This window comes from Cinclus cinclus, chromosome 23 (genome assembly GCF_963662255.1).
Source record: "Cinclus cinclus chromosome 23, bCinCin1.1, whole genome shotgun sequence".
Classification (NCBI taxonomy): Eukaryota; Metazoa; Chordata; class Aves; order Passeriformes; family Cinclidae; genus Cinclus; species Cinclus cinclus.
In genome coordinates, this window is record NC_085068.1 from 2482637 (window position 1) to 2503649 (window position 21013).

General features: G+C 48.5%; 1 protein-coding gene across 1 annotated transcript in view; it reads right to left on the reverse strand.

Moving 5' to 3' along the window:
• Nucleotides 1-19452, reverse strand: part of IFFO2 (intermediate filament family orphan 2) — a 38751-nt gene extending 19299 nt beyond the window's left edge. Inside the window, exon 1 of the mRNA XM_062507678.1 lies at nucleotides 18851-19452. Within this exon, the coding sequence (XP_062363662.1) occupies nucleotides 18851-19452 (602 nt within the window). The remainder of the gene's footprint in view (nucleotides 1-18850) is intronic.
• Nucleotides 19453-21013: the final 1561 nt, after the last annotated feature.

Genomic DNA, 21013 nt, shown 5'->3' on the forward strand with positions numbered 1-21013 from the left:
ATCACTGCCCTGGTTTCAAAGTCATTCCACAGGAGAATCCAGAACTTCTGCAAGTACAGGAAATCCGGACGGAAAAGTCCAGAGAAGATTTCTACAGCTCAGCTTCTTTCTGCTGCCCACTGTTCCCTTCCCTAATCCCATTTCTTATTCTCCTGGAGAGAAAGATCAGGCTGAAGGCAAGAGAACCCAGCCTGATTATCACTGATGTGCCTATACCACAGTTGTAAATGATTTTAAACATTGTTTACCAGGTTAAACACATGAAAAGTGTCCAAAGTTACAACTCCCACCCACGATGGCCAGGAGTACATGCTCCTGAGGAGAACCTGGTCATGGACATTAATTCCTTAGTTAATTCCTTCCCAAAGTTCCATGGAAGCTCACATAATCCCTCCACTGCAGCCTGGCCCTTCTGCTGCTCCTGAGCTCAGGAAATCAGAGCTGCTTCAGCTCGAGGAGCAAAACCACAAAAGGCCTCTGCCTGTGCAGTCTTTATAAATAAAGTATCCATACTCGAGAAATTGGAGTGCAATTAAAAGTACATTTTATCACACCTCCCACCGTTGTGCCATGGCAGGAACACAACGTTTCCTGCAGAGAAAGGCTTTGGGGTTAGTTATAAACTGCTCTGGCTGATAAGACACCACCAGGTGTGGAGAAAGGCTTAGGCTGTAATTTGTGTTATGATAACAGAGACAGAATGTGAACTAAACTCTGCTTTCTGTCTCTTCCTCTGCAAATTTTCAGATTTGGTCCCAGCACCAAAACCAAAAGAAGTAACAGACCAAGCTGGATTTCACAGGATTGGATTTCACAGAATCCCAGGATGGTTTGGGTTGGGAGGGATCCTAGAACTGATTCGGTTCCAACCCCTTTGCCATGGGCAAACTATGGCAAACTATCCCAGGCTGCTCCAAGCCCCAATATCCAACCTGGCCTTGAACACATCCAGGGAATCCTCAGCTTCTCTGGGAACCTGTGCCAGGGCCTCACAGGGAATGATTTCTTCCCTCTGTTTTACCCCTGGCAGGCTGCAGGCAGAGCCAAAGCTGGTTTTATTTCCCTCCGCACTAGCAACTTAAATTCATTTTTCACTCCTGTCAAAATCTTGCTGACAGTGTTTACAACCCCTGAACAAATGCACAGCTCTTAAGCACGAACAAATAATTCTGCAGTGGGGATCTGCTGCAGTTTTTGACAGCTGAAATGCAGTTTTTGGGGAGGCAGAGCAGCCCCTGGGGAAGGGGAGAGGGATTTGCCCAGCCCTGCCTCCCATTCCCAGCCATTGCCTGGGACTGCAGCAACCCAGAACTGCTCCCAACAAAAGAACCCTGTGGGAAACAGCAGCCAAGAAAGGTCTGGACCTTTGCTTTGGGGGACAGGGAAATCTCTGGGAAATCATGGAAAAGCAGCCAAGAGAACAAGGACAAACAAGTCCACAATCAGAAAAACACAAATGGTAATGCTGGACAAAAACATAAGCGGGGAAGAGGAAAACATGCAGCACAGAGAAGAGGCTAGGAAGTAAAATAAAAAAGGAAATATGATGATGAACTTTAAACTTCCAATTTCTGAGACCGGCCCTTGTTTCTTTGAGACAGCCTTGGAGCCACCAGAGCCACACCAAGGACAAGTGAGGTGCCAAAGAACTGAATTAGCCAATTATTTTTTCCCTTCTCTATATAGACTTTTATTAACAGCAAAAAGCAAATTTAAACTGGGCACATCCTGGTTTCAATTTGTGAGGATGGCACCATATTTCCAAGGCTTTTTCCTGTGCTGCTGTTCTTATTTTACCTCTGAGGGGTCTCAGGGTGCTGCGGGGAACTCATGGACTGGCACAACTGGAGAAAAAAGAGCGAAGGGAGAATGGTTTGGGTTGGATGGGATTTTAAAGACTGCTTTATTCCAACCCCTGCCATGGAAGGAAGAGGGGAAGTTCCACAGAACTCAACTAAAACTGAGAAGAAATCCCATTTTTCCAGAGCTCCAGCAGTGTCTGTAGCACACTCTTGTTTTTAGCTCTACTCTGATCAAACTGTTTCCTCCCAGACAGCATCTCCACTCTCCTCTCTGCACAGTACCAAATCCTGATCTCCTGTGCTCGTGAGGGATCCAGGGAATGCTCTCCAGGCCTGGGAAGACAAGGCTGGGCACAGCTCAGGGAACAGCCCCACAGAACATCCCACTCCTGTACAAGTGTTGTCACAACTGCAAATAAAGCAAGTACTCCTTTGGAAACAGGTAATGTGAAAGAAAAGCACAGGATTACACTGCTGGCAGGGCTGCTGGCTATGAGTTAATTATCAAATCCTCAATTCCCATGGAAGGGAACCTCCAGCAAACAGAAGTTCTACAAACCTCCTGCATTAACCACAGCCCCTCATGCACACGCATTTATTTACATTTATTTTACAGTTCTGCCTGTTGACAAGCTGGAAATTTATGGGATTCATGTGTTGTGCATTCAGGTGTTTTGTTGTCCCAACACTGTGGCACAGGTAAATCTAAAAAAAAAAAAAAAAAAAACAAAAAACAACAACCACAACAAAAAAACTGCTGGGAACATTCAGCTGAATAAACTCACTGATGACCATGGTCTTTGAAGAAAATACTACCAAAACACAGCAGCACATGCTTTAGAATAATGAAAACTACAAAAGATCCTGGACTCCTATAAAACTTCAGCAAAGAGCAAAGAACAGAGATACTGAGCCTGAAGAAAGTAGTGATCTAAGTCAATATTTTTTTAAACTTCCTGTGAAAGTCCCAAATCCAGTTTTTCTCTGCTCCTGAGAAAGTGCTCTGTGTTTATCTCCCCATCTATGGGATGCAGGAGGTTAAATTTCATTATGAGGGTCTGGCAGCCAGGCCCAGGCAGCCCTGAACCAACAAAAAGAAGTTGGACATCTTGAAGGAGTTTGTTTTGTTGGGGTTTTTTTTGGGGGGGGGGTTGTTTGTTTGTTTTGTTGTTTTTGGTTTTTTTTGGTCAACCCTGCAAGAGCAGGATAGGAAAAAGGAGCCCATCCAGTGCTTTTAAATCCTATTTCACTCATGTGATGCCTTGGGATGGCTGCCTAGAACAGAGGCTAGACAAGATGAAGATAATAAAATTGGGTATTTATTCAAGGCCTTCCACAGACACTCCTTGGGCAGTCAGAAGTCTCCAGGGCTACACCCAAGATGGTCACGAGTTTTTCCACTAATTATAAATCTGGTCTATTTGCATATCAGGGGTTAATCCTCCAATTACAGCTTCAGGTAATAAAGTAATTTACCCCCTGTTTGCTCCCCCACAATTCATTTTGTCTGTACTTTTGGGATGCTGAGACAATAAGGCGTTCTTGAGTTTCAGGCCTAGAGAGGAATTGTTTTGTCTGAATAAAACGGGAGAGCAGCAGCTGACAGACCACGGAGTTTGAGAGTTATACTCTAAAGCAGTCCAGGATCTGGAAAACAGAAAAGCTGAATCCTAAGGTGTGAAAAACAAGGTTCACTTTCCTGGTAAATTGTAAAAGGTTTAATTAAAAAAAAACAAAAACAAAAAAACCAAATAGGAGACAAAGACAATAAAGCAAAAGGTTATAATGGCTGGATGCTGGACATTCAGCCAAGAGCACACCCTAACTCCACAAACACTTCTTTAAATGCATCAACGTGTTGCATATTCATAGATCTGCATGCATTATTCAAAATCACCCTCCCCCCCAATCTGTAAATCAGGGGTTTTTTTGTGGCTCCATTCCTGTTGAACACTCCCTGATCAATAAATTCCTTCCCTGGAGTTCTGGTTCCTCACCCTTGTCTTCATCCAGATAGGATAATCCAAGAATGTGAAGAATTTCCTCATTATCTTTTTTACCATTCTCTGGGTTAGTTACATGAAAAAAAAAGCTTTTTACATCACCATGTTGTAGTCCAAGAAAAACATATATTTATCACACAACTATTTCTAAGTTTTGTTTATATCAGAACTAAAAGAAACTATATCCATACAGCAAAGTTTTCCAACATTAAACACATAGCATTCACTTTAATATTAAAATTCATATAAAAGTTAATAATATAATATGTACTTATAAGGCATCACATGGCCCACACTATTCATCATCTGCAATTCTTCTGGTGCAAATGCTAATGTGAGAAACTTGTAGGGAAGGTCAAAAGCAGCTTCAGAGAGCCCGGGGAGACAAAGGGGAGGAACAGAGCAGAGCCGTGTGATCCCTCCGGACAGCTCAGCCCCATCATTACTGCCAGCACAGGACAGGGCAGAGCTGCAGCAGCAAACTGGAGCTGGGCTGTTTACAAGGGAGTTCCCAACACAAGGCAAGAGTGATTGTGGCTGAGTCACAGGATAATCGCAGCAAAATCCAGCCATTGTTTGGGGAAACTTGGAAATTGCCTCGTGCTCCTCGGTTAATCAAATGTAATAAAACAGCAGGAGATAGGCACCAGCACGCCTGGATCAAGTTTAATAGAAAAAAACTTGAAATTAAAAAAAATGAATAAAATACTACCAAAAAAAAATCTTATCCCAGCCTTCAGCAGTGTCTTAATAACTTGCTAAGATGAAGGATTTGCCTACATGAGGACTTTAGGAAAAATCCTCCATGCCCTGCAACCTGCACCCAAGGCAGTGTTAAGCAAATATTTGTAATAAATAAAAGCTCTTTGCAAGCTGCCATCAAACATGACTTGAAAGTGTCACCCTCCCCACTAGGAATGGGACTGGCCTCCTTATCCTGAGGTTTCCAAACCCTTTTTCTCCTCTTCCCACCTCAAACTCTTATTCCTTCACCTCCCCTTCAGAACGTGAATCTTAGGCAAGATAAAATATCCAGTAATAAATCCCACAGGTCCTGAAGGGCACTACCAGCACCAGGAGGCTTTGGCAGGACTCACTTCAGAGGCCAAACAACCCAAGAGCTTCGAAATAAAATCCAGAACACAAGACTTGAGGTGATTTTCAAGGCTCTCCTTCTCCTTTAAGCAGCATGAGAAGAACCCATATCTTTCTACATATACCTGTATTTCCCCCTTCTCTCTCTCACCTTTCCTTCTTCTCTTACCCTGAATTCTCAGTTCTTTTTTCTGGTGTTTTCTTGGTTTGTTTTTGTTGTTTTTTTAATCCCCAGAACACAGAGCTGATAAACACATTAGTACAGAGGAGGGATCTCAGGCAGGAGGACAAAGAGTAAGACAATAAACCAGATCTGAAATCATAATGAAGAACATGCTGTAACAAAGCTGAATAATTCCACACAGCTCCAGCCTGGCAGCCACACTGAGGAGGTGACATAAGAGCATGCTCTAATATACACCATCACCCTTTTAAAAATACATTTGTGTTTTTATGGTGCTCAGGACATTTCCTTTGTAATTTCTCACTTCCTACTGCTGCCGAGGCCTCTCAGCAGCAGCAGAGACTGCCAAAGTTCTGGCAGCTCAGACAGGAGCTCCGGGAGGGATTTAAGGCCATAATAAGATCTGAGCTGTTGGAAAGTCCAGGCAAACTTCTGTGGCATGTTTTTCCTTTCTCTTCCCTATAAACACCTCGTGAAAGCTCTCCTGGAGGCTGCCAAGTGAAAATAGTGCATTATCTCAGCTGCTGCACATGACCCCGGGGAAGATTCCTCCATCACAGTTCTGAGGAATTGTCCACCAGGCCTGTGACTACAGGAAAGCTTTCCCATGTAGGGTGAGGATTATTTTGTTTCACAACTGCCTTGTGACTTCAGGGCAGTCTCGTGGAGAGGGAAATTCATAGAATCACAGAATGAGGAGGTTGGAAGGGCCCTCCAAGATCATCGAGTCCAACCCATGCCCTAACACCTCAACTAGACCATGGCACTGAGTGCCACATCCAGTGGTTTTAAAACACATCCAGGGATGGTGACTCCACACCTCCACAGGCAGACAATTCCAGTAGTTTATCACTCATCCCGTGGAAAACTTCTTCCTAATATCCAACCTAAACTTCCCTTGGTGCAGAATGAGACTGTGTCCTCTTGTTCTGTCAGTGCTGCCTGCAGAAGGAGACCAACCCCAGCTGAGCACAACCACCCTTCAGGGAGCTGTAAGAGTGATAAGGTCACCCCTGAGTCTCCCTTTCTCCAGGCTGAACAACCCCAGCTCCCTCAGCCATTCCTCACAGGGTTTGTGTCCAAGCCCCTCTCCAGCCTCGTTCTATCCTCTGGACGTGCTCGAGCATCTCAATGTCCTTCCTCAACTGAGGGGACAGAACTGGGCACAGCACTCGAGGTGTGGCCTCACCAGTGCTGAGGACAGGGGAAAAGTGGATATTTGAGTGGTGCCCTGGGTCTCCTGCTCTCCAGAGCAGTGAATTCCTGGCACTGGAATTGCTTCAAAGCGAAGTGCCAAGTCCCACCAAGGGTCCCAGCGAGGTCTCAGTGTGACCCTGGCAGCAAAGCAGGGCTGTCCCCCTGATTCCCAGATCTGGAAATCCATCCCAGCTAGGCTGACAGCCTTCCTGAAGGATTGGTGTCAGGGACACACCAGCATGAAAGGAAGGAAATGTATCCCTGGATTTATGGGATGGCACAAACCTACCAGGGACAGCACCAGTTCCATCACCTCCTGCCCCAGGGATGCTCCCATCTCCTCTCACTCCAGCACCTGGGCAAATCACCCATTTTTGGGAAAAATTGATCCACCCTGTAAAGCAACACTGAACTGTGTAATTAAATGTGCACTGGCTGAGCTCAGCTCTTAGAATGGAACCTGCACAAGGCTCAGAACATCCTCTCTCATAAAAGGCTTTTATTTACTTTCTGATTCCATGAGGAAATGCTGTCTATAAATAGCCCTCCCTGCCCAGCCACACTGCTGTTATCACCTCGGTTACTGGGAAAGGCCCTGATAAGACCAAGTGATAATAGATCAGGATTGTCCTTCTGGAAAGGAACCTGCTGGAATTCATTACTGCACATCTTCATTCCCTTGTGCAGCTCTCCAGCCTGAAGCAGCAAAAATAATGGAGTGCCCGTGCCCTCCTCACCTTGTCTTTGGGTTTATCTCCCTCTTCCACCACATCCTTTAAGAACCAGCCTCAAAACTGAGAGCCAAACTCAAAACTGAGAGCTCAGCTCATCCTAATCTCTGCCCCAGCACTAAATACTTTTACTGAACTTACTAAAGAACAAAGGAAAAAATGAGATAAAGCTTATCTGCTCCCAGGAGTCAGGGAGACAGGTGGAATACACACCTAGGGCACAGCAAAGCCTCCCAACACTGTCCTACACATCCACTATCTCTATGTGAAGAGCTTTATAACCTTTGTAAAAGTAAATATATTTAAGTGCAGCTTTTATGTGCAGTGTGGAGATTCTGACCTCAGAAGAAATAAACTTTTCTTCAAGGGTTCCGCTGCCACTGGAGGGAATGCACAGGATTCCTACAGGGCTCCTATCTACATTTCCAGAGTTTTATTGCCTTCGAAAATGTAAATATATTGAAGGGTAGCTTTCATGTGCAGTGTCAGGGTTGTAAGAACACTAGGATTAACCAAGGTAAAACGAGGAACACACAACACTCCCACGATTGCCTCCATGGATCCATTCCCTTATCTGCACCTGAAGAGTTTGATTGCCTTGGAAAATGTAAAAATATTTTATGTGCAGTGCCAAGATTGTAAAAACACAAATGTTAACAGAAAGTAAGAAATAAACTGTTCTTCAAGGGCTCTGATGGCACCTGAGGAACACAGAGCACCCCTCCACTGCTCCTATAGATCCATTCCCCTATCTGCATTTCAAGAGTTTTACTGCCTTCACCAAGGTAAAGATATTAATGTGCAGTGCCAAAATTGTAGCAACACAAATGTTAGCAGCAGGTAAGAAATAAACTGTTCTTCAGGGGCTCCAGTGACACCTGAACACACAGCAGCCTTCACAGGGAACAGAATGTAGCCCTTGTTCAGGCTGCTTTCATCACCTCTGCTGCAGCGGGCAGGTTGATAAAGTTCAGGGTTCCCAGTTCATTGTGGTGATTACAGATTTACCATTAAACCACAGCCCTCTGCCACTGAGAGGGAAGCACATGAATAAAGGTGACAGTGGGGGCATACAATACAAGATGAGGCATTTTTAAATACTTATATAAAGGCACAGAAGTCTTCAATTCACACAAATGCAACAGTTGCTTTTGCTGCCTCAGGTGCATAGATCTCAAAGAACTGGAGTTGTTTAGTACTTGAATTTTTAGCAGTGGGGGACATAAACAGCCAGGGCAGGGGCAGCCCTGGGATATTTGTAGAGGGGAAGGGATGGACAGCAGCAGAGTTCCAGTACATGGTTTTCATGGGATCCCAGACTGGTTTGGGTTGGAAAGAGCTTAAAGGTGATCCAGTGTCACCCCCTGCCATGGCAGGGACACCTTTCCCTATCCCAGGTTGTTCCAGCGTGGCCTTGGACACTTCCAGGGATCCAGGGGCAGCCACAGCTTCTCTGGGCACCCTGTGTCACAGCCTTCTCACCCTCCCAGGGAACAATTCCTTCCCAGTATCCCATCTAAACTGCCTCTCTTTTAGTTTAAAACCATTGCCCCTTGTCCTGTCCCTCCATGCTGTGTAAATAATCCCTCTCTGTATTTCCTGCAGCTCCTTCAAGCACTGGAAGGCCACAATTAGGTCATTCCAGAGCTTCTCCAGGATGAAGAATCCCAATTTCGCCAGGCTTTCCCCGCTGTAAAAGGGCAGGGAAGGGAACAGGGCTGAGGCAGTGACCTCATTCCCCTGCCTTGCAGTGCCCCATAATTACAGGAGAATGGAGCTGAGTCACAGACCCAACCCCCCCAAACCACAGCTCCCCACAGGGAATAAATGCTTGCCCACAGGCCTGGAGCTGGATCTCATCAGGAATTTTATAGGAGAAACATCAAACTGCAATTAATGCTCCACTGAACACTGGGAAAAGGAAAAGGCTCTGTGTTTGGAAAGAGGGGGATACCTCTTTTAGGGCTGAAACAAACCCAGAGCAGCTCACTGCTGCACCCAGAGCCTCACACTAGGCTCCCATCCTCTCCCCCATTAAACAAAAAGTGGAAAAATAGTGAATTCCTTCCAGCCACCAAAAGTGAGTACGGAAAGCCCTCCTGCATCACAGTATCAAGGGAGAGAAGGATCACCAGCCCCAAAGGGAAACCCCAAAGGAGAGGAGGAGGAGGAAGAAGGAAAAGGGGTTTATTTGCAGATCCCTCTGTGCAGCCTCTCTGCAGGTGGGACATTCCCTGGGTCACTCTGTCCCTGCACAAGGAAAGCTGCTCTCCCACTGCCAGCCAGCAGCTCTGGGGAATACAGATTAGTGGAAATGCATTTTCTAGCGCGTGAAGGAATTTTTAACTGCATTGCACTCCCCATTTCTCCCTTTCTTGAAACAAAATAATAAAAAAGAGAGGGGGGGAAAAAAAGGAGGGTTAAGAATTGCAGCAAGAGGCAAAGGTGAGGTGATTCTGGCATAGTCATTTGGGGGAAAAATTTGACAAAGAGTTGGAAAAAGATTCCAGACTGCCCAATGCTTCAGCAGATGGTCAATGCCTTATGGAAGAGAGGGAAATAAAGATTTATTTTATTTTCTGCCTGTGAGAAGGGGAATTTCTTGTAGCAGTTTTAATGACAGCCGCTGTTTGAAATATTAAATATTGATATTAAAATGCCCCCATTGCAATTCAATATTAATGCCCCCCCGTGCCAATTTATGGAATTCAGCAAATTTACACCAGTGCCTGGTTTTCTCTTGAACTAGATTTGACTTGTCAGGGTCAAGTTCTGTGACTGAACTGACATAAGCCTGTTCAATTTAAATTCTGTGCTCTGTAACTGAGGGAGTTTAATTTAAAAAAATAAATAAATAAATAGAAATGGCATAGTTGTATTTTCTCTCCTCAGAGACAAATTCCACCTGCAAGAATCCACAGGCAGAGAGACATTTTCCAGTGGAATCACAGACGTGGAACCAATCCTGAGGCAGGATCCCTTTGATCTTGGATTCCAGCCTGAGTTACTGCATTTAAGGGGAAGGGGAATCCGGCCCTGTTGTAAATCATCACTTCCTTCAGCATCCCCTGGCTGGATGAGCCACTGCAAATTACCAACTTGAAGAGGAACAAGTTAATTCCTCCTCTCTTCAGTCCAGGATCTTGGAGCAGTCAGGTTTTCCAGCCCTTTTCCAGGTGCTCATGTCTGTGCACACACAGCAAATAAACACAGAGCTTTGGATGAAGTTCATCTGCTCCCAAACCCTTAAGAGTGGGAAATTTTAAAAGGTTTGTCCACAGAACCAAGCAATTTGGGAAGTTACAAAGAACTGTGGTGCAGGCTCTAACACCAAGCCTTGTTTTTAACTGGATTGCAGTGCAAATTCAGTACAAACCCCCTGAAATAAGCATCAGATTGAAAATTAAACCCAGCAAGATTTAATTAAACCAAGGTTTAATGCTGCAAGGCTCTGATCACACACAGGGAAATTCCATCACAAAGCAAGGAATGGTACTGCATTCCAGGCAGAAGAAGCCAAAAAAAGGGACACCTGAACCTGCCCCCAGTGAGAAGGAGCAGCAGGAGCACAAAGAGCCGACGTGACTCGTTGAATCCCAAACTACCCTTGGGAAGGGATCCAAATCACCCAGGTTTTGGGGAAGTGGGACACAGGGAGCCAGAGGAGTCACATGGAGAGGAGTGCTGGATACAGGAACAAAGGGCTGCAGGGATCTCTGCCTGTGAGTTCAGCAGTGATGCTGGCCCGGCTCCCTAACGAGCTGGACACTTCGTTAGCAGGCACAGAGCTCCATTCTCTGCCATATCCCAGAGGATATTGCTGCAGGACACCCAGAGGCACAGCTGATGTCATTTCTGCACACTCCAGCAGCACTCATGGCACGGGAGAGGCTCCCACGCACTCCAGGCCTTTGAAACCATAGCTGAAAATTTAATTTTTAAAAGGTTTTTCAAAACAAAGCACCTTGGTAATCCAGTGGTGGTAAAAATGTGTGCGCCCCTCCAGCTGCCACTTCCGGCCACAGCACTGGTAAAAGTCAGGGAATCTTTCCCCAGTTTCCTGAAATCACCTCTGGTAAATCACCTGAGCATTTTCCCAGGTTTAATTTGAAGCAGGATGATCTGCTCATGAGCTGATCAGAAGTGTTTCTGGACCAGGGGACACCAGGGATTAGGAAACACCAGACAAATTCTTTATTTCTTTGGCACCAAAACCAGATCCCACCCTCCTACACCACTCCTCCAGCAGAAGTAGGCAGCCAAAAACATCCCCAGATGCCACATCCACAGCTTTTTTGTTTATTCCCACGGGTGGTGACTCCACCACTGCCATGGGCAGCCTCTGCCAGTGCTTTGGGAGCCCCTCCGTTGAGGAAATTTTCCCTATATCCAATCTAAACCTCTCCTGGTGCCACACAAGGCTGTTTCCTCTCATCCTGTCACTGTTCCCTGGGAGAAGGGGCCAACCCAAATCAAGACATTTTGACAACATATTTGAAATTCAAGAAGCTCTCCGCGTGCCCAGGCTAATTGCCTTACTACAAGAATCTTATTTTTGTCCCTTATTCCAAATTTATCATGAAGTGGAGGAAAATTCCTTCCCTGCAGATGTAGGAGTGGGAGGTTCAGGGTTAGAAATATGAGAAAAACACATCCAGCTGTGGCTGCCCCTGGATCCCTGGCAGTGCCCAAGGCCAGGCTGGATGGGGCTGGGAGCACCCTGGGACAGTGGAAGGAATCCCTGCCGTGGCAGAGGAGTTGGAATTGGATCTTTAAGGGCCCTTCCAACCCAAACCACCCTGTGATTTCATGATTTCCCTGTTTCCCATATCAGCCATATCAGTCTCGTGCCATTTCTTATCATTTATTGCCTTTTATTATCACTTCTCACTAATCCCTTCAGGGTTCTTGGAACAAGGTAATTTTTTATATGCTATACAGGAGTTTCAGTCACTCTGAACAGTGCACACACAGACACTGTTAAGCTTTTAAACTTCCAAAAACCTGGAAGAAATCTCTTCCTTTCTCATACAAACGAACAAAACTAAAGATCTGGTTTTGAACACCAAGACAGAGATTTAGAATCAGAATATTCAAAGCTGGAAGGGACCCACAGGGCCCCTGCAGGAGCAAAAAACCAACATCCTGTGAGTATTTCTAGCACAGAAAAAAAAAGTAAATTTAGTCAGAGAAAAGCAGATGTAGGAAACCAACCCGAAAGCTGGCACAGCAGCACCACAAGCCCTGAGCCACAAAAAAGCAGCTGCTGGGCTGGAGGTGGGTGCAGAGCTTCCCTTAGCTCTGAGTCCAGCACTCCAGAGGCACCTCTGCTCCAAAGCCCACGGGAAGAGCTGGAAATCTCTGGTTCCTGTGTTTGCTTCCACCTCAGCCCCACACTGCAGCATGTGGGGAGATTATCTGGGTTTAAGATCTGAGCTGTTTGAGGGGTTTGCCCCCAGACCAACTCAGCATTAAGCTGGGCTCTGAAAATCTGGGGGTTTATTGCCTTCAGAAAGCCCAGAGTGAGTCACAGGAGGAATCAAAAGGTAAATTCAAAATACACAGACAGAGTCCTGTGGTTCTCTTGCAGCAGGGGAAGCTTCTTGAGGAAGGTGGCAGCCCCAGTTTCTCTTCAACTCCAACCACAACATGGGGGGGGGGGGGGGGGGGGGGGGGCGGGGGGGCGGGGCGGGGATTTTTCACCCCACTTGGTTCTTCTACAAATTCATTATTTTAATTCTAATTTGAAGTTCAAAATAACAGCAGCTCCTTCAAATCAGTAACACACTCAGCCCTCCCATTACAAACCAGTTGAAGGCTCACACAGATTTTTTTGTCCATTAAATATCCCAAGCAGAGCCCCAACTCCACCGTGGAGCACTGCTAAAAATCAGGATCAAAGGAAAACACCCTCCCCTCCTCCCAAACCCTCTCCTGCATCCCTACAACCCAGAAGTCCAAGTTTCCAGCTGTATTATGAGGGGGGAAAAAAATAAACCTGAGATTCGTGAGAGTGCTGCAGATACCCATGTGTACCCTAAATGTGGGTCTCTGCAGCAGCATTTTAGAAGAAAAGATGGAATTATTTAAAGAAATAAGGAAATATTACTCTCCTAAGCAGTGCCACTTTCCACCCAGCAATTACAACTGGATACTTGTGCCACACAGCCAAGTCTTTTTCACATCAGATAATTTTATCCCTTCTACACAAGGAAAACTGTCGTTCTCCCAGCCCAGGGAAAAAGGGGCTTTTCAAGGCTGAGTCTCAGGTTTCACCAGAGCCAGCATTTAATATCAAACTTCACATCTTGTAAGAGGCAGCCAAAAATCCCCCAGACCAGGCTGCTCTGGAAGCGGTGGAAAATCTGGAATTTCTGTGAAAAGCCACATTGAAAAATAATTATCCTTCTAAAGCAGGAAAAGAAAAGCAGGAATAGCAGAATTAGAGAGGTGGCTTTTCCACAGAGATTGTTCCTGCCAGCCCTGTGACCAATCGAGGCAGGGACAGGTCTGCCACGCTGCTTACATTCCTCCAGGGGGATGAAAAAATTATTTGTTTTTGATTTGGTCTATACAGAACATTTGCATCTTGTTACTGCTGATATTTTAGCCTTAAAAGTTCTCAGACATTCCTCCAGGGCTTATCTTAAGCACATTTTTATTAAGTTCCCTTCTCTAAAAAAAAACAAGTCCCAGTGAGTTTTGACGCGCGCTGCCTTTGACAATGATAATCTTTGTCCTTCCCAGCTGCAGCAAATTTAAAATAATCTCTTTTCCAAGTGGACTTTATTAATCTTCCCAGTGAAATACCATCCTGAGGTAAAACAATTATTTCCAGTTCAACTCTCAGTACCAGCTAAGCCCATGCTGCAAAAGACAACCAACATCTGGCAGACTCAATATCTGCAGCAATTAAGAGTAATCGTGGAACCATAAATATACAAATCTGTCCAAGAGCTGGGCTGGGGAGAGCAGGGAGGGAACGGCTGCAGGAGAGTGCAGGAGTCAGCAGTGTGGGCTGGCACTGTCACAGCACTGCCCCTGGCATTGTCACAGCACTGCCACTGGCACGGCACTGCCACTGCCACAGCACTGCCACTGCCACTGCCATAGCACTGCCACTGCCACTGCCACTGTCATTGTCATAGCACTGCCACTGTCATTGTCATAGCACTGCCACTGTCACAGCACTGCCCCTGGCATTGTCACAGCACTGCCACTGGCACGGCACTGCCACTTCCACTGTCATTGTCATAGCACTGCCACTGTCACAGCACTGCCACTGGCATGGCACTGCCACTGTCATTGTCATAGCAGTGCCACTGCCACTGTCATTGTCATAGCAGTGCCACTGCCACAGCACTGCCCCTGGCATTGGCACAGCACTGCCACTGGCACAGCACTGCCACTTCCACTGTCATTGTCATAGCACTGCCACTGTCACAGCACTGCCACGGCACTGCCACTTCCACTGTCATTGTCATAGCACTGCCACTGCCACAGCACTGCCACTGGCATGGCACTGCCACTGCCACTGTCATTGTCATAGCACTGCCACTGTCACAGCACTGCCACGGCACTGCCACTGCCACTGTCATTGTCATAGCACTGCCACTGCCACAGCACTGCCACTGGCATGGCACTGCCACTGCCACTGTCATTGTCATAGCAGTGCCACTGCCACAGCACTGCCCCTGGCATTGTCACAGCACTGCCACTGGCACAGCACTGCCACGGCACTGCCACTGCCACTGTCATTGTCATAGCACTGCCACTGTCACAGCACTGCCACTGCCACAGCACTGCCACTGCCATAGCACTGCCACTGCCACTGTCATTGTCACAGCACTGCCCCGGTCATTGTCACAGCACTGCCACTGGCACAGCTGCACTGCCACTTCCACTGTCATTGTCATAGCACTGCCACTGTCACAGCACTGCCACTGCCATTGTCACAGCACTGCCACTGGCATGGCACTTCCACTGTCATTGTCACAGCACTGCCACTGGAACAGCTGCACTGCCACTGGAACAGCTGCACTGCCACTGGAACAGCTGCACTGCCACTTCCACTGTCATTGTCATAGCACTGCCACTGTCACAGAACTGCCACTGCCACTGTCATTGTCATAGCAGTGCCACTGTCACAGCACTACCACAGCACTGCCACTGTCATTGTCACTGCACTGCCACTGGCATTTACCTAATGGGGGGGAGAATCCCACTGGTTCTCCCCAGCTCCCTCCCCAGCGGTGCCACCAGAGGTGCTGAGGCTCCCGAGTGTCCCAAAACCGGGACAAAGATCCCCAAAGGCAGCCAGGCCAGGGCTGGGCTCACCCCCAGCTGCTCCTCCAAGACCAGATTTTTCTCCTGAATAACCTGAAGGGATCAACCCCAAAGCCCAGCCAGGGAGGAGCCAAAGCCCTGCATTCCCCCATGGACCCAGAATTCCAGCTCTGCTCCTGAAGGAACCTGCACTGCTCAGCCTCACCTCAAAGCAGCTGAAGCACCATGGCTGATGATGATGATGATTATTATTACTATTAAGTCCAGAAAAATAATCTTCACCTGAATGTTTTAAATTTAAAAATGTGACTCTGCTCCATTTTCAATTAATTGTCCCTGAAAGTATTTTTATTGAGCAGCTGCTTTGACTGCACAAGTGCAATTCTGCAGAAAGACAATTTTGATTTTTCCTGCTGAAAGGGTACAATAGATAAAAATTACAAAAGATCTGATAGATAAACAATAAATCATCTGATTTGGAGTCAGATCTATAGCCAAAAGCTCTTCTAAACGCAAGTGTAGCTGGAAAAAATAGAGAAAATTAATTTAATTTCATTTTCCCTGTAAAACTCCTCCAGTTGTTAACTCCCTCACTGAAGCCATAATCTTGTGTAAAACCCTGATCATTGCTAAAAAATATGAGATTAAGGCAGCACAACAAGTAGAAAAGATGCAAATTTATACATCATTTGGGTAAAATAGCATCACCTGGAGGAAAAAGCAAAAGCAGTACTGGACTGAAGAACCTGCTGGGTTCCTCAGAGGGAACATTTTGCTTCAGGTACAAACAAAAGCCAGGGTAAAATATGATCTGTGTGCTCGACTGATTGTGCCCTCTCAGAGCTCCAGTTTATTGTGCTACAACACCCAAGGAAAATTATTTTAGGGAATGGAACAAAGAAATTGAACATATTTCCCCCGAATGAAGCCATTGCTAACCCCAGAAGTTGCCCAGGCAGAATTTCATTGGAAAGAACATCCTGGGTGATCTCCCATTGTTGTTTTACAGCAGCAAGGCTACTTTTCCTTTAAAAGAAAGGAAACAGAAGGGATCATTTCCCCTCCAGATTCCACCCTCGCATTTTCCAGCTCCCAGGTGGGACATCAGTGAGTTTGCCTTCAACAACGACAGGGACATCGAGGTGAGCCTTGGACACCCAGCACTGCCTTGGTGTCCCATAGCCCCTGCCTGGCTTTTCCTCATAGCCAAATACTTCAAACCACAAACATCTGGTAGCCACAACCTCCTTGACCAAGTGGCCACCCTGAGAAGGGGGAAAAGCCTCCCTTGCCCCAGGAAATAAATGGAATTATCACTATCTGCTTAAGGATCCTTGGCTCTGGGCTGGTGACTCCTGAGTGAGGTTACAAGGCCTGGCTGCTGCACAAAGGCCGTGGGCTCTGCTGGCTCTCAGATTGAGCAATAAATGTTCTTCTCCTTTTCTTTCCATTTCCTTTCCCTTTCTTTCCTTCTTTTCCTGGTCATAGGAAAGACCTGTGCTCATGCCCAGCTCTCCACAAGCCCCAAGAATCCCATCAGGAGACAGGCACAAGGCTCCTGCTCCACCTGGAGCTCAGCTCCCTAAATAAATCTGGAGCATCAAAGCAATCCCAGCAAGACAAGGGAAGCCCAGAGAGTGCATTTAGCACAAGCACACACACACAGAGGTGCCAGGCCAGGGAAGCCCAGCCCTGCACAAACAAACTCCATCCCAAGCCCTGCAGGATGGCTGACAAACCCTGCAACACCCAGAGCTCGTGGCATCAAACCCAGCTGCTTCACCCAACCGCCAGCAGGAAATTCAAACAGCACAATCTTGCTCCCTAAGCTTGCCCAAGGCACCTCAAGGCCCCAGAGGAAAAAGCCAATCCCCCAAAAATGAGGGTGTGCTGTCCATGTGGGACTGAAGGTCACAGAACAGTGACCAATTCCAGCTCCAGAGTAATGAGCATCCACAAAACCCACACTGCAGATACATCACCAACGTGGGATGTGTTGATAGTGTTAATCACTTTTTTTTGTTTGTTTTCCCACATGAAAAACCTCTTTCAAGGGCAAGAATAAGATCTGAGGTTCCCCTCTGCTCCACTAAATTTATCTGGTTTATGCAACCCGAGTGTGAACAAACATAGACTGGGGGGGAAATGTGTTTTACACAAGCAAGTAAAAGCAGAAAAATCAACTTTGTATCAGCAGAAAGGCTGAACCTGAAGGCCCACGGGTCTCCCCTTCCCCCAAAAGCAGGAAAAAATCAAAGATCCATAGAAAAGGAGAAGCAGCCCCAGGTTTTAGTGACACAAGCCAAGGTTGTGGGAAAGGTGGGGGACCCCCCCCGCCCCTTCCCCAAGGCACCATCCAGCACCGCTTCCTCTGCTCCCTGCTCCTCCCATTCCACAGAAACCAAAAGCACCGCGTGCCACCACGGCAGCCACGGCTCCGGGCTGGAAAACGGAGACCACCTCCATTTTTCCACCCACACCAGCGGGTCCCAGCCACGAGGGCCAGAGGAACCGAGGCCGAGGAGCTCCAAGGAACAGGCCACAGACCCCAGTGGAGCAGCCAAACGTGCCCAGAAAATGCCTCCGAGCTGGCTGATTTCGCCAGGGGAGGTTGTTACAAAAGCTGCTGCTGACCTGAGGTGTGCAGAGAGCTCACTGCAGTCTGCAAACCCGGGCAGAGGGATCCGGCCACGCTCCACAGGCCACGGAGCCGGGAAATGCTGAAAACGAGAACGGATTCAGTGGGTTCTGCAGGGAAAACACCCGGCTGGGCGAGCAGGAAATGCGTTTTAAAGCTAAATATGCCCAAACTCCAGCGGAAAGAGCCCGAAGGACAGCAGCTTCTCAGACAATGCAGGAATCTTCCTGCAGAAGCCCAAGTACATCATTTTCCCCCCTCTGGCCTCCATCTCTGCCACAGCCAAGCAGCAATCCAAGGGAACGCCATCCATCACCATTCCAACCCCAGGGCTTGCCACAGGCCAGAGGAGACTTCCAGACCCGTGGGGCTTACAAAGGCTTTTGTTTTGGCTAATTCCGAGCAACACCTCGGAGCGCAAACCCTGCCCTGCAGTATTTGCATCCCAAATATTGCAGCACTGAGCTAATTTCGGGGAGCTGGCGCACACAAACCGACTACTGGAGTAATCAGACCAAAAAAATGAAGGCGAGCTAAATTTAGGAGTAACTATGCGATGAAGTATTAATAACGGATTATTTCCCTTCTAAAAAATAAACATATATACATAGGTATACATACTTTTTTTTTTTTAAGTTAAGCTGACAATGCCCCTTGCAGCATCCAGGCTCTCCATCCCCCCAGGGATGGATCCCACAGTTTTCTGGGTACCAAGATGAGGTTCAACCCCCCAACCCAAAAAAAAAATTAAAAAAAAAATAAAAACCCCCCACGGCCCTCCCCGCCCACAGCGACCCCCGGGGAGGAGAAGCGCAGTGCCCGCGTCCTCCGCGCTGTCCCGGAGCGCTCCCGGGGAGGGCTGGCCCCGTTTCCCCGCAGTGCAGCGCGGACCGCCCGCATCCCCCATCACTCACTTCCTTTTGTACTCGTCGCGCTCCCGCTTGACTTTGGCCAGCACGTTGTAGAGGGCGCGGATCTCGGGGGTGATGGTGTCGATCTGTACCCCGACACCGTCCGGGTGCACCCAGGACACGCCGGGGCCCTGCACGGTCTCCAGGCCGCCGCCGCCGGTGCGCCGCACCTGGGTGTAGCTCCAGATGGTGCCGGGCAGGCGCCCGTAGTGCGGCGGCGATGGGAGCGCCCCGTGCCCGGGGCCCGGCGGCAGCACCAGCGGCGGGGTCCCGCCGTCCGTCTGCACCGCTTGGTCCCGGGAGAAGGTCTTGTAGCGCAGCCGGCGGTCGCGCTCGCTCTGCTGGGCCGCCAGCTGCTTCTCCAGCAGCCGGTTCCGCCGCTCCAGCTCGTGCACCTTGGCCAGGAAGCAGCGGAACCGCACGTTCAGCCCCTTGAGCAGGTGGATGTTGGAGCCCAGGTCGTTCCGCAGCGCCGCCGTCACCGGCGGGCCACCCCCGGCCGCCGCGGGGCCGCCACCGCCGGGGCCCAGCGGGCAGGAGGAGGAGGCGGCGGCGGCGGCGGGCGAGAAGGCGCGGGCCATCTCCCCGAAGACCAGCGAGTTCATGGCGGAGGGGGCGGTGATGGAGGGACCGGAGGTGATGGAATGGCCGGCGGTGATGGAGGGGCCGGCGGTCCCGGGGCTGCGGAGCGGCGGAGCGGCAGTGCCGGTGCCGGGGCTGTCTCTGCCGCCACCGCCGCTGCGCTCTGAGGGCTCTGAGGGCTCTGGGCGGGAGCGCGGGCGGGACCGGCCCCGCCCCAACCCCGCGCGCCGGGGCCGAGGCACCGCCCACGCAGCGAACCCCGCCCCCAGCTCCATATACGTCCCGTCATTTGCATGGCCACGCCCCCTACCGCATACCCTGTGTTCATTTCCAGGACCACGCCCCCACTGCAGCTCCTCGAGCCTGGTTTCCATAAACCACGCCCCTAATTTCCATATCCCGCTTCTCATTTGCATGGCCCCGCCCCGCGGCGCCGCGGCCTCTCCCTCCACGTGTCCCCAGCGCGGGGTTCGGGGATCGGGGCGGGCGCTGGTTTTTGGGGAGCCCTGGGGGCCGAAGGCGCTCCAGGGGTCCCCACATTAATGGGCAAACGTCCAGCGAACCAGACACAACCCCCGGCCTTGCATCCCTGCTGCTGGCTCTCCGGGACGCCGCAGAATTAATAATCCCCTGCTAATCCGCTATGGAGGCAGCCTGGGACAGTGGGGAATGTTCAACCTGGAGAGCAGGAGAGGGTGTGGGGACATCACAGCACTTCCAGGGCATGAAGGGGCTGCAGGGAAGCCGGAGGAGGACTCTGCATCAGGAAACAGAATGACGGGACAGGGGTGAATGGCTACGAATTGAAGGAGGGAAAATTTTGGTCTGATAATGGGCAGAAATTCTTCCCTGTGAGGGTGGGGAGACCCTGGCAGAGGTTTTCCAGAGAAGCTGTGGATGCCCCAAACCTGGCAGCGTTCAAAGTCAGGCTGGATAAGGCCTGGAGCAGCCTGGGATAGTGGGAATTGTCCGTGGCAGGGCTGGGATAATCTTTAAGGTCCATTCCAATCCCTCAACACTCTATGATCCCATGATTGCACGATTAGGTCAGATCAGAATAAATTATAAACCTTGGATTTTGTTATCCCAAGGCAGAACCCTGCCTAACTGCTAAATAATGCTGATATGATAATAATTAAGTTATTAAATTAGTGTTTCCCAACTGCTGCTCCCGGACCTCTGGGCAATCAAAGGATATTGTTTAATTGAATGATGTGATCGCTGCATTGCTCTGCTGGGCACGGAACGATGCAAGGGAAACACACGGACAACTCTCAGCCAGGCTGCTGTAAAGCTGCAGGAACACTGTTTACCCAAATATAATTTCTGAAATAAAACCATGGGGCTTGCCAGGTTATATTATTTATATTTATATTTATATTTATATTTATATTTATATTTATATTTATATTTATATTTATATTTATATTTATATTTAACCCCACTTGTTGAAACTCCATCAGCACCCCCAGCCACGCTCTGCACCGAAACCAGGGTTCTTCAAAGGGCTCTGTTAATGTGTTACTAACCTGTGTTTTGCCAGCACCTCCTGGAAGAAAAAAAAAATGTGCTGGGTGGAGGTGG